The 15,199-nt window shown below is 40.1% G+C and overlaps 1 protein-coding gene across 2 annotated transcripts in view; it reads right to left on the reverse strand.

The window, feature by feature from the left end:
- Positions 1 to 7,927: 7,927 nt before the first annotated feature.
- Positions 7,928 to 15,199, reverse strand: part of LOC140728518 (activin receptor type-1-like) — a 111,551-nt gene continuing 104,279 nt past the window's right edge. For both annotated transcript variants that reach the window (XM_073047356.1, XM_073047355.1), the window contains 2 exons: positions 14,996 to 15,126; positions 7,928 to 11,657 (listed from right to left, as the gene is read on the reverse strand). In XM_073047356.1, coding sequence (XP_072903457.1) covers positions 11,523 to 11,657; positions 14,996 to 15,126 — 266 coding nt within the window. In that variant the 3' untranslated portion in view covers positions 7,928 to 11,522. The remainder of the gene's footprint in view (positions 11,658 to 14,995; positions 15,127 to 15,199) is intronic.

Raw genomic sequence — 15,199 nt, forward strand, 5'->3', positions numbered from 1 at the left:
AATCTCCGTTCTTCTATTCACTTTCATATTGTACCTTCTAGATTATATTGCCTTGAATTCTTGATACATCTAACACTTCATCCTTGTTCACATTAGTTCTCATTCCATGTGTGCTTGCACATTCCACCAACTAATCTACAAATCTCATTATTACCTCCAAAGCCACTATGTTTCCCAATTTTCTACCATTATAAACTTGTAAATTGTGCCCTTAATACCCAATTCTCACCACTGCCCGCAAGGAGGTTGTGTGTTCTCCCTGTGATGCATTAGCTTCCACCAGGGCACCAGGGATAACTCTCCTGCCCACAAAGAAATCTTTAAAGTAACCGAGAGCAGCTACAGTATACCCAACCTCTGGATGTTGAACACAGAAACTAGGTTGCTGAACTTCTGCGGTATGAAAGGTTGGCCAAAAAGACAGCATGGTAGTGTAGTTGTTAGCACAATGCTTTACGGTACAGGCAACCTGGGTTCAATTCACTCCACTTCTACCTTCTCTCCGTGACCGTGTTGATTTCCTCCAGGTGCTCCAGTTTCCTCCCATATTCCCAAGATATACCAGCTGGTAGATTAATTGGTCATTGTAAATTGTCATGTGATTAGGCTAGGATTAAATCAGGGGATTGCTGGGCAGTGTGGCTCGAAGGGCCTGTTCCGCACTGTAAAAAAGACAAGTGCTAAGGAAATGGCAAAAATGCTGCCAAAGTCGCCATAAGGCACAAAAAGGAACAATATTACTCGATTATGAATGGCTTTGATGAGAGAAGATAAGAGGAACCTCTTTCCATTGACAAAAGAATGGTAACCAGAGAACAAATTCACCTTAATGTCTTCATTTACTACTGTTTTAATGGTGAGTAAAATGGGAACTTATACGTCAGAAGAATAGTCATTGGCTGAGCATTATCCATTTAGCACTTCATCTCAAATTCAACATTAAACTCTTTGATTGCAGCTTTTTATACCCCAATTAAAGAGATACTAGCAAAACATACAATCTTGAACCGATGGAACTTACGAAACTAGGCTAGCAATTTCCCCCTCCCCCTCCTACTTTCAAATCTCTTACTATCTTTCCTTTCAGTCAGTCCTGACGAAGGGTCTCAGCCCGAAACGTCAACAGTGCTTCTCCCTATAGATGCTGCCTGGCCTGCTGCATTCCACCAGCATTTTGTGTGTTGCTTGAATTTACAACACCTGCAGATTTCCTCCTGTTAGCGACATGAAAAGTACTTAAGCAAATTTAAATGATTTCAAGTGTAAATAAGCAAAGGTAAGTGATCAACAAAAGACATGACATTCGCTGGTCCCCAGCTTTATACTGCCCACAACAAGGCATGAGTACATAACTAAGCCCTTTGTTTTTACCAAGTTCCCACCCACATAACTAACTACCATAAACATGCAACACACAATACAATGGAGACAGAAAAAAGATGGATGGCTTCTACACAAAAAAACATTACATCATTGCCGTTGAGATGGAAAATAGTCATGGGATTATTGGTTGCAAGGACAACGGTGAGAGATACATTCATTTTATCTGCTGGAAAAAGGACAGAGAATATTTACTTTGACATTATGGAAATTGTCAAGACTTTGATGAAATTTCCACTCAATTACTTGCATTTACTCATGCAAGTGCTGGCAAGATTAGAATCTCACAATTTTGCCATCTGACTTTTGCCACTCAAAACTAACGAGAAGTTTACTTAAATTCCCCAGAAATGACTCTGAAGTATAGTATCTACTTTTGGATTCTACAGTCATTGTAGTGGCAATTACACTGCTGTAAAAATAGAAAAATAGCTAAATTATTTTATTTTTAAATGCAAATGAATGATTTTAATTTTTAGTTCTAGCTCATTTCAAAATGAAATTTTAAGTAGCATTTTGGCCATATCCAAATCACAGGAAACTTCAGAAATATTAAAACACAGGTTTGATGATTAAGTTTATGTTGGTTTTCATTGCTGTGACTGAGGGGGTTTTGATTTGCCTTGGGGTGGCCATAAGTGTTTTGTCTACACTGGTACTTGATTGGTGATGAATGCACTGGTTAAAATCACAGCTTGAAGACATGAATGGTATCTAATTTCAAAGGGCATGCACATTTAAGTAGGATTCCATTTACCAGTTGGTTGATGTATTCAAAAGCTTTCTGAAGATTAGAAAAGGTCTTGTGCTTTGAATGGTTCCTGGTCCTTTTTTTTAGATTTTCCATCTAATGAAGATCATATTCACATTTTGCTATCTAACGGGAAAAAATCTATATTACAACACATCAATCACTGAAGGGAAATAATCAAGAAAGATTCTCTGGAAAGAATCAATGGAGACCTTTCTGTAACCATCACAAATTGGACACAACGGTCACAATTACAGTCTCGCTGATCTCTTCGTATGCACTCCTCTTCCTAAACTAGGGAGACAAAACCATGAATTTGGTCTGCAATATTGTAGAACTTCAACAGAAACCTTGTTTTCTAACTGAATAGCCTTTTCAACCCTATGTTGGGCTGGAAGTGTGCTAGGATTTCAACACTTTCAATGCATTGGGTTGGTGTCAGGATTACTTGAGTCAAGCACAGTGAATCTAAGACAAAGTGACATTCAATGTATTCCCCTACCAAGCAAGCACTGACTGCCTCTCCCCTCTTTTTTAATCTGGCTCTCAGCAAGGTGGGCCCCTTGGCTACCCGGACAATGAATGGTCTCAACCACATTGACGATTCCATGGGTTATCATCTCTTGTTCTTTCCACAAACCTTCTGCGCCTTAGGTCAGATGCTTTTTATTGAACTATGGATCTGAATTGTTCTCTCATTTTCTGCCCAAGAACATGTTGTGCTTGTGGTTAATTAGCTCTTCACTTTCCTACTCATTCTCATCAAACCTGTCTCTTTACAAGAGCAAATTACAGTGAACTCCAGTACAGTCCAGTCACTTTGGACATTCTGCAACTTCTGCTGGTTAAGAGTCAGCAGGGTGCACTGACTGAAAAGAGTTGTCATTTAGGTCACAGGTTGGATGAAGGTGATGAAAATGACAGTCTGGGTTAGGTACTGGCTCAGTCATCAGTATTTCTGATGGTGTTGGTGATAAGGTCATCCTCGCCATGCCACATTTGAATGAGGCAATCTTCCAGCAATAAACATCTAGATTGAGGGAGATATCACAAAGCCTCAAGCTCATTTCTCAACAAAAACATAGTAGGAGGCAGACAGTTGTTATACATTGTGCTTGGTAGAGTGTCATTCTACATGGCAGGAAGGAGATTAGAGATCCAGTCAAATGTTCAGCTTCGGCAAAAATAAAATAACTTGTGTTAATAATCTAACCAAGAAGTGTTAAATATTGAAAGGAGAGAACTTCCAAGATCATGGCACCTGAACAAGTACAAACATTATTCCATGACTCCCACACTAAACAGCACTACAACTTCTAACTCCATCTCCTCACTCAACTTTCAATCCCAGATGAAGCAAGGCACTTCCATGGGCACTAATTACAAATCCTTTCACAGAAACTCCCACATTCTCCTCCTCTCAGCAAACTGATGGAAGACATCATCAATGTGATCAGGTGGTGCCAACTCACCAATAATGTACACACCTATAGAGTTTGTTTTTTTTTGCAAAATGGCTTAGCTCAAGCTCTCATCACAGCCTTAGTGCAGACATAGACCAACAGTTTGAATGCTGGTGGTGAGCTGAGAGTGATCACCTTTAATATCAAGGCAGCATTTGACCAATTGTGACATCAAGTTACCCTGGTAAAACTGAAGACGATGGATCCAAGAGGAAAACACCCCAATTATTGGTATATTTCACAAAGGAAGATGGCTGTAGTTGCTGGATTACCCCAGCCCCAGGACAGACACATAAACACCATGGCTTCCAAAGCAGCAAGTGACTCACTTCATGATGGTGAAAACCTATCCACCATCAACAAGGCACATTTCAGGATTGTGATGGATTATCCATCCATTTCCCTGGTTGAGGACAGGATCAGTAAGTAGAGTGGCTGAATGGTGTCCAGAACAAACAATCTGTCTGATTCACATTCCATCAAATCCCCTAAACATTAACTCAATGTCATCAATACACAGTGACCCATCACCTGTAGCATCTACAAAATGCACTACAGTTGGTCATCCAGGATAGTCCAACATCATCTCCCAACTCATGATCCCGATCACTATGGAAAAGAGTGGCAGGTGTAAAAGAATATGACTGTCTCCAGGTTCCTCTTCAAGTTGAGTACCATTCTAAGCTCCAAGGCATCCTTATTACTGCACTAAATCCTGGCATTCCCTGTCTAACAGCAGGGGGAGTACTTTCACCAGAAGGACTGCAGCAGTGAAAAGCAGAAGCTCATCACTATCTTTTCAACAACAATTAAGGATATTGCCTTGCCAGAGACAGTCGCATCCCAATGCTTTTTACATTAAAAAGCATCATTAGATTGCATTTACATCAGTACCATGCATATCTCGATAGTCCTACTCTTGAAAATTAAAACAGATTAGTGAGTAGTTTTTGAGAGATGAAAAGTAAACATGTTTTTGTAAGTTGACTGTAGCCTAATAAATTTAATTGAAATAATTAAATAAGACAAAGTCATAATATTCATGGATATGGCACTAATTTAGGTTCAGGAGTTATCCTACTGATACAAAATTCCTTTATCTTACTTGGATAACTTATTTCATCTAGTCTTTCTGCCTTTCTCTGTAGGAGCATAAAGCCTGGTATAAAAATCCAGTATGCCAGACATCAGAATCAGTTTTAATATCATCAGCATACGTCATGAAATATGTTGCTTTACAGCTGTGGAACATAATAATACCTACAAATTAAAATAAATATTTAATTTAAAAATTGAAATTAAATAAGTAGTGCAAAAAGAGAAGGAAAAAAATAGATGTGTTCATGGGTTCAAAGTCCATTCAGAAATCTGATTGTGGAGGGGAAGAAGCTGTTCCTGAAATGCTGAGTGTGTGTCTTCAGGACCTCATCCTTGATGGTAGTAATGAGAAGAGGGCATGTCCTGGGTGATGGGGGTCCTTAATGATGGACACCTTTTTTGAGGCACCAGCTTTTGAAGATGTTCTGCATGCTGGGGAGGCTCGTACCCATGATGAAGCTGGCTGAGTGGCCCCCACCATACCAGATGGTGATGCAACCAGTTAGAATGCTCTCCACAGTACCACTGCAGAAATTTGAGAATGTCTTTGGTGACATACCAATTCTCCTCAAAAATCTAATTAAAAAGAGCTGCTGTTGTGCCTTCTTTGTAATTGCATCAATCTGTTGGGCCCAGGATGGATCTTCAGAGCTGTTGACACTCAGGAACTTGAAACTACTCACCCTTTCTACTGCTGATCCCTCGATAAGGACTGTTATGTGTTGCCTCAACTTCCCCCTTTCTGAAGTCCACAATCAATGCCGTGGTCTTACTGACATCAACTGCAAGGCTGTTGCTGTGACGCTACTGAAACCAGCTGCTCCATCTCATTCCTGTAGACTTCCTTGTCACCATCTGAAATTCTACCAGCAGATATGTCATCAGCAAATTTATAGATGGCACTTGAGCTGTGCCTAGCCACACAATCTACACCCTCTTTCATTGTGGCCATACGGGAGGCTTGGTAAGCTCATGGCATTACAAGGTCTCGCCCAGTGAAAGTGGCTCATTGCACAGCTTCGTAGCCAATGAGAGTCTGCTTATGAATGGCCAAATATGACAGTCAGGTTCAATTGAAGTACAAAATGATAGAAATATGCAGCAAATCACACGGTATTTGTGGAAAAAAAACTGTGTTTCAGGTCAATGACATAAAGCCATAAGCTCAGAAGACATAGGAGCAGAATTAGGCCATTTGGCCCATTGAGTCTGCTCCGCCATTCTATCATAGTTGATTATCCCTCTCAACCCCATTCTCCTACTTTCTCCCTGTAACGATTGATAACCTTACTAATCAAGAACCTATTCAAGCTCCACTTTAAATGTACCCAATGACTTGGCCTCCAAGGCCTCTGTGGCATGGATTTCACGGATCTGGCTAAAGAAACTCCTCCTCATTTCTGTTCTAACGGGGCATCCTTGTATTCTGAGATACTGCCCTCTAGTCTTAGACTCCCCCACTACTGGAAACATCCTATCCACATCTACTCTATGTAAGTCTTTCAATATTTGGAAAATTTCAATGAGACCTTGCCCTTATTTTTCTAAACTCCAGGGGGTGGGTGGGTGGGTGGGTGGGTGGATGGATGGATGGATGGATGGATGGATGGATGGATGGATGGATGGATGGATGGATGGATGGATGGATGGATGGATGGATGGATGGATGGATGGATGGATGGATGGATGGATGGATGGATGGATGGATGGATGGATGGATGGATGGATGGATGGATGGATGGATGGATGGATGGATGGATGGATGGATGGATGGATGGATGGATGGATGGATGGATGGATGGATGGATGGATGGATGGATGGATACTTTATTCATCCCCATGCCCTTCGCTCAGCTACCGATGTTAAACTCTCCAGTATCTCCAGATACAGCAGTACCTGAGTTACAGGGAAAGGCTGAATAAGTTAGAACTTTATTCCCTAGAACATAAAGATTGAGGGGAGATTTGGTAGAGGTATACAAAATTATGAGGGGTATAGATAGGATACATGCAGTGGGCTTTTTCCACTGGGATTGGGTTGGCAGGTAATGGGATAAGGATGAAAGGTGGAATATTTAAGAGGAACAGGAGGCGCAGCTTCATTCAGAGGGTGATGAGATTGTGGAACGAGCTGGCAGAGAAAGTAGTGGCTGCAGGGTTGATTTCAACATTTAAGAGAAATTTGGATAGTTAGATGGATAGAAGGGGTGTGGAGTGCTATGGTGTGGGTCAATGGGACTAGGCAAGTTAATTGCCCAGCATGGACCAGATAGTGTGCTGTGGTGTTCTATGTCTCTACAGGTCCATATTACCTGCAGATTTGCTTGTAGATTTAAACTGAATGCTTGCACGTGCCTGGCTTTATCAAATATTCAATTTATTGACCAAATTGAGAAAACAAAATGTGGTCTTAATTTTCAAAGCAATTTAAATTCAGAATGCATATACACAGTTTGTGACGACTGTGGGACTTTGGGAGAAGAGACGAGCAGAAGCCTGTGCTGCACGCTCCACACAAATTACCAGTGAATGGCATTGATCAGGGCAGAGGACTTCCACATTTTTAAAATTCAAGCCCAGACAGGAACCTCTGAATGGAATTAGGAAGCATTTTTATTTTCCATTTCAGATCAATTAGTGATCAAAAGCAAGTCAGCTGAGATTTTGATGGGTTTAAAGTCTTCATAACGGAGCACCAGCCTGCAGCATGTTTCCAGGTAGAGTCTGCATCTCAAGGGCTGTCAAGCCAGGTCCTTAAGTTATACTGAAGCAGACCCTGCAAGTGTGATCTGCTCAAGTAGCCCCCCCAAAGTGAGGACACAAATTGTCAAGCATTAAAACTGGATGCCACTTAGCATATGTGGGAGGGCAGCATGGAGCAGGATGGCAAGAAGGTAGTCTCTGTTCTAGAGAGGTAAAAAGCATGCAGAAGTTTGAAACCTGCACAGTGGAAATTTAAATGGCACAATGCAAAGTATGCTTTCTACACAATTAATCATTGTGTAATGACTAATGAAACATCCAGATTTTAAAAAAAGATGCGAGCAGTGTCTCTTCACAACTTTACTAGAACATGCTATCATTGAAGTATCATCACCAGAAGGGTATAGTAATAATAACTAAATAAAGATATTCTGAAGGAAGCCTTTTAAAGGAAACAAAATTGACAAAACATTTACATTGATATACTAGCAGCACCAGAGTGGTAAAACAATAATGAAAAGCTTGACCAGAGTTCAGAAGATATAATTTATTAGATTTTGATGAAATTGAATGAATCAAATGGAAAGGATGGGAGAAACTAGTTGTCCTTCCTGGAAAATGAAATGCAATACTTTGAAATCAAAACCATCTCAAAGGCAGAGTCCAAAAGAAAGACCAATAAATGGAACTACTATTAAACATAGTAGACAACTAGGGGTTCAGATAATGCATGAAGATGTTTGATCTGTAAATTATTAATTAAAATTTTCCCAGATCCCATAATTATCTTCCCTTTTGTGGCTAGAATATTGGGAACTACTGTGCGCTCTGATTACGGAGAAGTGGTTCACACCTGCTTCACCGGATTGTACCATGTAACCCAATGGTTATTCAACAGATGGGCCGTACTGCATCCTCAAGCAAAGTAAGAGGGTAAAGGGGTCTGCTTTCCAAACAGCTCCTCACGGTGCTTGGAAGTGATGGTCCTGGTGAATTCTTGCTCAGCAGACAGAATATTCAACTGTGAGGTGCCACCACAGTAACCTGCCATTTAAATCCGCTTTGGCTATCGTGATGGCAGTCAGAAGCTCACTCCAGGTGGACTTGACGCCTGCTCTCAATGAAACATGCCTTATGATGAACAGCTTTGAAACAGTACATGCTGAAGTCTAGTTCATCATAGCCAGTACCCTCAACCAGGCCAGCCTCAAGAGTGTGCTACCAAAATGCCAGAGTCCAAATTCCCTCAGCTACTGCCACACAACCATTTAAGGTGTCTACCAATCCACCTCCTGCCTGCAATTTAGAAAAATCAGTCCACCACATTATGTTCCTTCTCCCTACTTGCCAACAGAAACAAAGTCAAAATGCTGGTTTGAGGAAATAATGGAGCTTTTTGTAACTGTTTTGAGTCTGAAGACCAATCCACATTCAAGATCCAAGTGGCCAAACAAAATAAGTATGTCACCGTCGTCACAGACTTAATCACCTTCTTAAGGACTGTATAACAAAGAGGTGAATCTGGGTGCTCTGCAACCAGACACCAACATGATTCACTCCCCACTTAAGTTCAAGTCTGCAGTGTTTAAATTGGGTGACCCTGACCTACACAGTTAATCCAGGTATGACCTACATAAAGCAATCAAAATGCCAAGAGCCTGCACAAGACCAGCTGTCAATTGTGGCAAGGCTTACCTGCTATGACAAGCTACAAAACAATGTCAGGCAATTTCACTGGCAACAGTGCATCGCTCCCTGATGAGCTCAATGCTTTCTCTGGCCAAGAAAGCCCATCAGTGCCTCTACTCCCTCACTTTAAACAGATGGGCAATGAAATGACAACACCTGCCCTGACAGCCTCTGACATACCTGTACCCCCACTCACCATTCCAAATGTCAGATCAGCAAGCCCATAGAAGGCATCTGGTCTGGATGGAGTCCCTGGCTGTGCTCTCAGATCCTGCAGGAATCAGCTGGCAGAAGGTTTCAGATATACTTAACTGCTCCGTACCGTAATTAAAATTTTCCACCTGCTTCAAGACCACTATCACCCCAGCAAAGAAAAACAGGATAATGTGCCAAATTGACTGATGCCTGATGGCTCTGACATCCACCAACATGGAACGCTTCGAGGGGCTGGTCATATTATATCAACTCCAGCCTCCTAGATACTCACTGGGGTTTAGAAGAATGAGGAGGGAATCTCATTGAAACTTATTGAATATTGAAATGACTAGATAGAATAGACATGGAGAGAATGGTCCCTATAGTGGGGGAGAGTGCACAGCCTCAGAATAGGACATGGCTTTGGAACAGAGATAAGGAGGAATTTCTTTAACCTGAGTGGTGAATTTGCAGAATCCACTGCTACAGATGGCTATGGAGGCCAAGTCATCAGGAAGATTTGCAGATCCATGGCAGAAATTAATTTCTGTAGCCCTACACTCATCACAGGAACATTAGAAAAACAAAGACAGCAAAGCCAGACTCTTACTTAATGACCATTGCTCTGCCTTCAATAGCCCTTCCTCCAATACAACATGGAATATATCTCTAGAGTGGCATTAAGGGATCAAACAAGTTCCCAACTTGTTTACAAACATCCTAGTGCATTAGCAGTTATTAAACATTGAAGAACTCTGGACTAAAATGGCAAGTTTAATGGTCCAGGGCAGTTTCCGTGCTGTAATTGTTATATGGTTATATGGTTAATTGCTTTATCTAAGATAAATACAAATATGACTGTAACAGAAAGAGACAGTTGATTTTTGAAAATAGAAATTTGGGGTTAAGTAAAGTGGGATTTCATAATACCAGATCAAAAAGCAGGGAAAAAAATGAGTCAAAGCCTTTGTGATGTGATTTTTCTTTCTCCTGGAATGAATCGGAAAATTATTTTAAAAAGGAAGAAAAATAATTCAAGCTGTCCTAAATCATGTTTTACAGGCAAAAACAAAATCAACAGAGGCTACCCTCCTAGTTCCAATTAGCTGTCAACATGGAGCAGAGCATAAAAATTAAAAACTTTCCAAAAATGCTATGCAAATCAGTAACATAAGTGAACACAAACAGTACATGAATGCATTTGTAAATATTCTATTTGAATTATACAAATGAGAGCTATAGTATAAAATTTAGATAAAACAAAATACAGTAGTTAACACTCTGGTAAAATTTACAACTGAAATCTTACCAAAAAAACACCCTGCACCACAAAGCGCCCAAAAAATTCATTGATATAAAAGCTCAAGTTTAGTGCACTTAAATTATTTTTTTGCTTGTGACAGCATTTACAATATGGACAAAACTTATATAGGTTATAATGTGAATTGCTGGCAGAACATTTCCAAATATAAATATTGCAAAGTAGAGTTCAGGCAATAATCTACACAAGAAAATGAAGCTGCTGTATCAGTTCACAATTATGTAAAACATATTAGTAGTGACACTGCAATAAATAGGAAAATTTGCAAAGGCAGTTGTGAACTACTTGGGTCTGAAAATATTTGGGTTAACATCAGTGCAAATTGTTTATACCAATAGAGCAATTAATTACAGCTCAATACTCTAAAATATATAATTATGAGTCAAATCATAAAATTTGGCTTGTGTTGTTTTATGCATTTAAATCTATAATGCATAGGAAAGCAAAAGTTTCCAGTGCAAAGAAAGGAAATACAGCATATGGGATATAAATATTAAGCCACAAAGAATCTATTATTTTGCAGCAGTGGGTATACTTTCCATTGCCCTTATGTTTTTATAGGAATTATTCTTTCTTTCTGGTTCCTCATAAGCTGCTCAAGTAATATGTTGGTTTCCACATAGTTTTATCAACGTTGTTACTGATGCAAAGTTATCTTTATCCCAAGGAAAAGACTTCAAGTATGCACATATGGTTAGAAAAACGAGTTCTGGCAACTACATACACTAAGAATGTTCATCTTATCTTCAGCTCAGTCTGATAAGCTGCTCATTGCCAACATTTTTTGTTCTATCTTATACCAAATTGATTTGTGTCTTAGAAAGCTGCAACCCAGGATCTACATAGTTATTTCTCTTTTGTCCACAGTATTCTTTTGTACATGAAAACGTGCCTATTAGTGAGTCTATATAGAATTCGAAACTCAACAGTCCATTTTAAACTTATCAAATGAGTTGTCAATTTTGGACAGAGTTTTCCTGATCCGGAGTGCAGTGAGTCTTGCAGATGGATTTTGATACCAGCATTCTTTCATCACCTTTGCAAGTGAGGTTAATGTCTGTTGAGAAAAATGTCATAAAGGATTATCATTAAAACATTTTCCATTAGTACTCTGCAGTCCTCAAATTCATCTTCAAGACATTCCAAAGCCAGGGCAAGTAACTTCCACATCATAACCATTTTCTCATCATCCAAAAGGTTAAAAATATCAAACTAATAATGCTGCCTAATGCTAAATAATGCTACACTCCAGCTTGCCAATGGGCTTTGAGTGTTATGGACTGTTAATACTTTTTTTTAAATTAAGCCATACAACATGCATTGTCTGTTTTGCACAGACTGGAGTATCCTGCAATCTCATTGTTTTGAGACATGACAATAAAGGTCTATTCTATTATAATTTTGCAGGTTAGAGAAATTTTGTGGCTTTGCATAACAAAAATTGAAAAATAACTTCAAATGAATGAAAATTCAAATCTATTTTATCCAAAACGGACAGATACAATTCTGAGCCAAATTTGCTGCTAATAAACATACCAGTTTATGACTTTTCCAAAACAAGATTATCAAATTGTTTGTCATAAGAAATGACAGAGCTATGACCTATTATGTTTTAAATGGTGACATGAACAGCACTTCAAAAACGAATTAAGGGTTTGTTTCATTCTAATCCCATCAGTTAGCTCAAAAATAACTAGAAAACCTGATTTAGAAACTCTCAAAGGACAATTCATTGCAAGAAGAGGGAGAAAAGACAATCAAGAGCAACTCACAAACAAGAGAAAATCTGCAAATGCCGGGAATCCGAGCAACACACACAAAATTTCTGGATGCTCAGATTTCCAGCATCTGCAGATTTTCTCTTGTTTTGATTGAATTACTACACTGCTAAGTACATAATTGTGAACTTCTTCAGGGAAGCCTACCCTGAAGAAGTTTAAATCTTCCCTTCAACAGGAGTTCAGTGAAACCCTCTCTCAATTGCCTTCCTTCTGTGATCCCTGCTGCTCTCAGACTCTTTGACCAGACCCTCTACTACAGCTGTGTATCCTCCCTGGGACTATGTCTTTGCCACCGGCTTGTACCCACAGTTTCCAGATTAGTTTCCAGGCTTCTCAATTTGAACCCTCCAAGGACTCCAGGTACTCACAGTCAATTCACTGCTTCTCCCACTGCATTCTACGCACCACACTTTCTGTCATGAGGAGGTACCTGGTGTCCCTATCCCAGTCACTGTCACTGGGATTCTCTCTCCGCCTCCTGTAATGTATCTGTACACTATTTTATCTTCCACTGGATCCATGCTTTCAGTTGCCAGTTCTTTGAAATTCACCAGATGAGGCCACACTTAGGTTGCAGGAACAACACCTTATATTCCATTTGGGTAGCCTCCAACCTGATGGCATGAACATTGATTTCATGAACTCTGGTAATGCCCCCACCCCTCCCCTTCCTTCACCATTTCCCATCTCCCTTTCCTTCACTCACCTCGTCTCATTGCCCACCCATCACCTCCCTCTGGTGCTCCTCTCCCCTTTTCTTCCTTCCATGGCCCTCTGTCTCTTTTACCAATTTACTTCCCAGCTCCTTACTTCATTCCTCTCCCTTCAGGTTCCTCCGATCACCTTGGTGTTTCTCTCTCCCTTCCCCCCACCTTTTAAATCTACTCCTCAGCTTTTCTCCTATAGTCCTGCCCAAGGGTTTGGGCCCGAAATGTCACCTGTACCCTTTTCCTAGACGCTGCCTGGCCTGCTCAGTCCCTCCAGCATCTTGTGTGTGATGATCAAGAGCAACTGATGTAATAGATTTTGGGTTATGGCTTCATGTTTAGTTACCTAATGAACAGTTGCCACACTACAGAAGATGCACATTTCTGCTGCCCATCACCACCATAACACCCCCATTCTGCAACATCCCCAAAACATGACATAATCAGAGAAAATTCATAGGTTTTATGTATTAATTTATTGCTGAGAGTTCCACTTTAGTTTTTGAAAACAAATCCAAAATTATCAGCAAGCAAAATTCCAAATTCATAAAACATGAGAAGTAAAGACCCAACTATGAATTTTGTGTTTGTGGAAATGACGTTCTCTAACAATAACAGGAAAAACTTTGTCAGCAGGTGCAATGTGTGCCCTGGGCTCTAAGAATCTTCTCCAATAATTTTCTCACCACTGAAGTAAGACTTGCTAGTCTCCATTTCCCAGGGTTATCCCTACTTCATTTCTTGAACAAAGCAGCACATTTTCTACCTTCCAATCATCTGTTACTACTTCTGTAGCCAGTGACAATGCAAAGCTTTCGCCACCTCTTCCCTTGTTTCCCATAAGCAAGCAGGAGCAAATTCCTTGTTCAGAATCCCAGAAGGAAAAATTCAAGATGTCATATGATCTCAAACTTTCAAGAATTTGAAAGCTTAAACACATGAACAATCAGAGCCTCATCCAGGTGGAAAAGACATTAACCTGTAAATTGCCATTGATTACTCTAAATGCACTTTGAATAAGTTCTGGTGCTAAAAACATTCAGCTACATGTGCTTAGGAGACGCAATTAACCAAAGCACTCAACTTAAAGGGTGGTGTCAACTCCACATCAAACAGTGATCTTCCTCAACATCAAGCAGGGTCAGAGCAGTCTCTACTTCCTGAGGAGACTGAGGTCCTTTAACATCTACCAGACGATGCTGAGGATGTTCTACGAGTCTGTGGTGGCCAGTGCTATCATGTTTGCTGTTGTGTGCTGGGGCAGCAGGCTGAGGGTAGCAGACACCAACAGAATCAACAAACTCATTCGTAAGGCCAGGGATGTTGTGGGGGTGGAACTGGATTCTCTGACAGTGGTGTCTGAAAAGAGGATGCTGTCCAAGTTGCATGCCATCTTGGACAATATCTCCCATCCACTCCATAATGTACTGGTTAGGCAGAGGAGTACGTTCAGCCAGAGACTCATTCCACTGAGATGTAACACTGAGAGTCATAGGAAGTCATTCCTGCCTGTGGCCATCAAACATTACAACTCCTCCCTCGGAGTGTCAGACACCCTGAGCCAATAGGCTGGTCCTGGATTTATTTCCACTTGGAATAATTTACTTATTATTATTTAATTATTTATGGTTTTATATTGCTATATTTCTACACTATTCTTGGTTGGTGCGACTGTAATGAAACCCAATTTCGCTCGGGATCAATAAAGTATGTCTGTCTGTCTACAGAACATTCTTTTTAAAAAAAATAAGATGGCAACCTCATGTTAGAATGCCTGGATTGACTCAATACACAGTTCCAGCAGTTGCCACACTCCCGAGAAATGCACATCTCAAAACTGAATTCTGTGCCATAGATAAATCTTCAATATACATAAAACATTATTTTATCAAATTATCAATACTTACTGGGTCTGAAAACCATCTGTTCGGTATATTTGGTCTTTGCTGATCAACACAAATTACCTTTTTCATATCATCAAAACCAGGATCGTTAGGAACAAGATCATAAAATGGAGGGTTATACTCTTCTACAATTCCTAACCAAAAATAAAAATTGCAAGAATGTGTTAGAAATAAGTTTTTATGGTGCAAATTAATACTAACATAATA

Source organism: Hemitrygon akajei, chromosome 5 (assembly GCF_048418815.1).
Source record: "Hemitrygon akajei chromosome 5, sHemAka1.3, whole genome shotgun sequence".
Classification (NCBI taxonomy): domain Eukaryota; kingdom Metazoa; phylum Chordata; class Chondrichthyes; order Myliobatiformes; family Dasyatidae; genus Hemitrygon; species Hemitrygon akajei.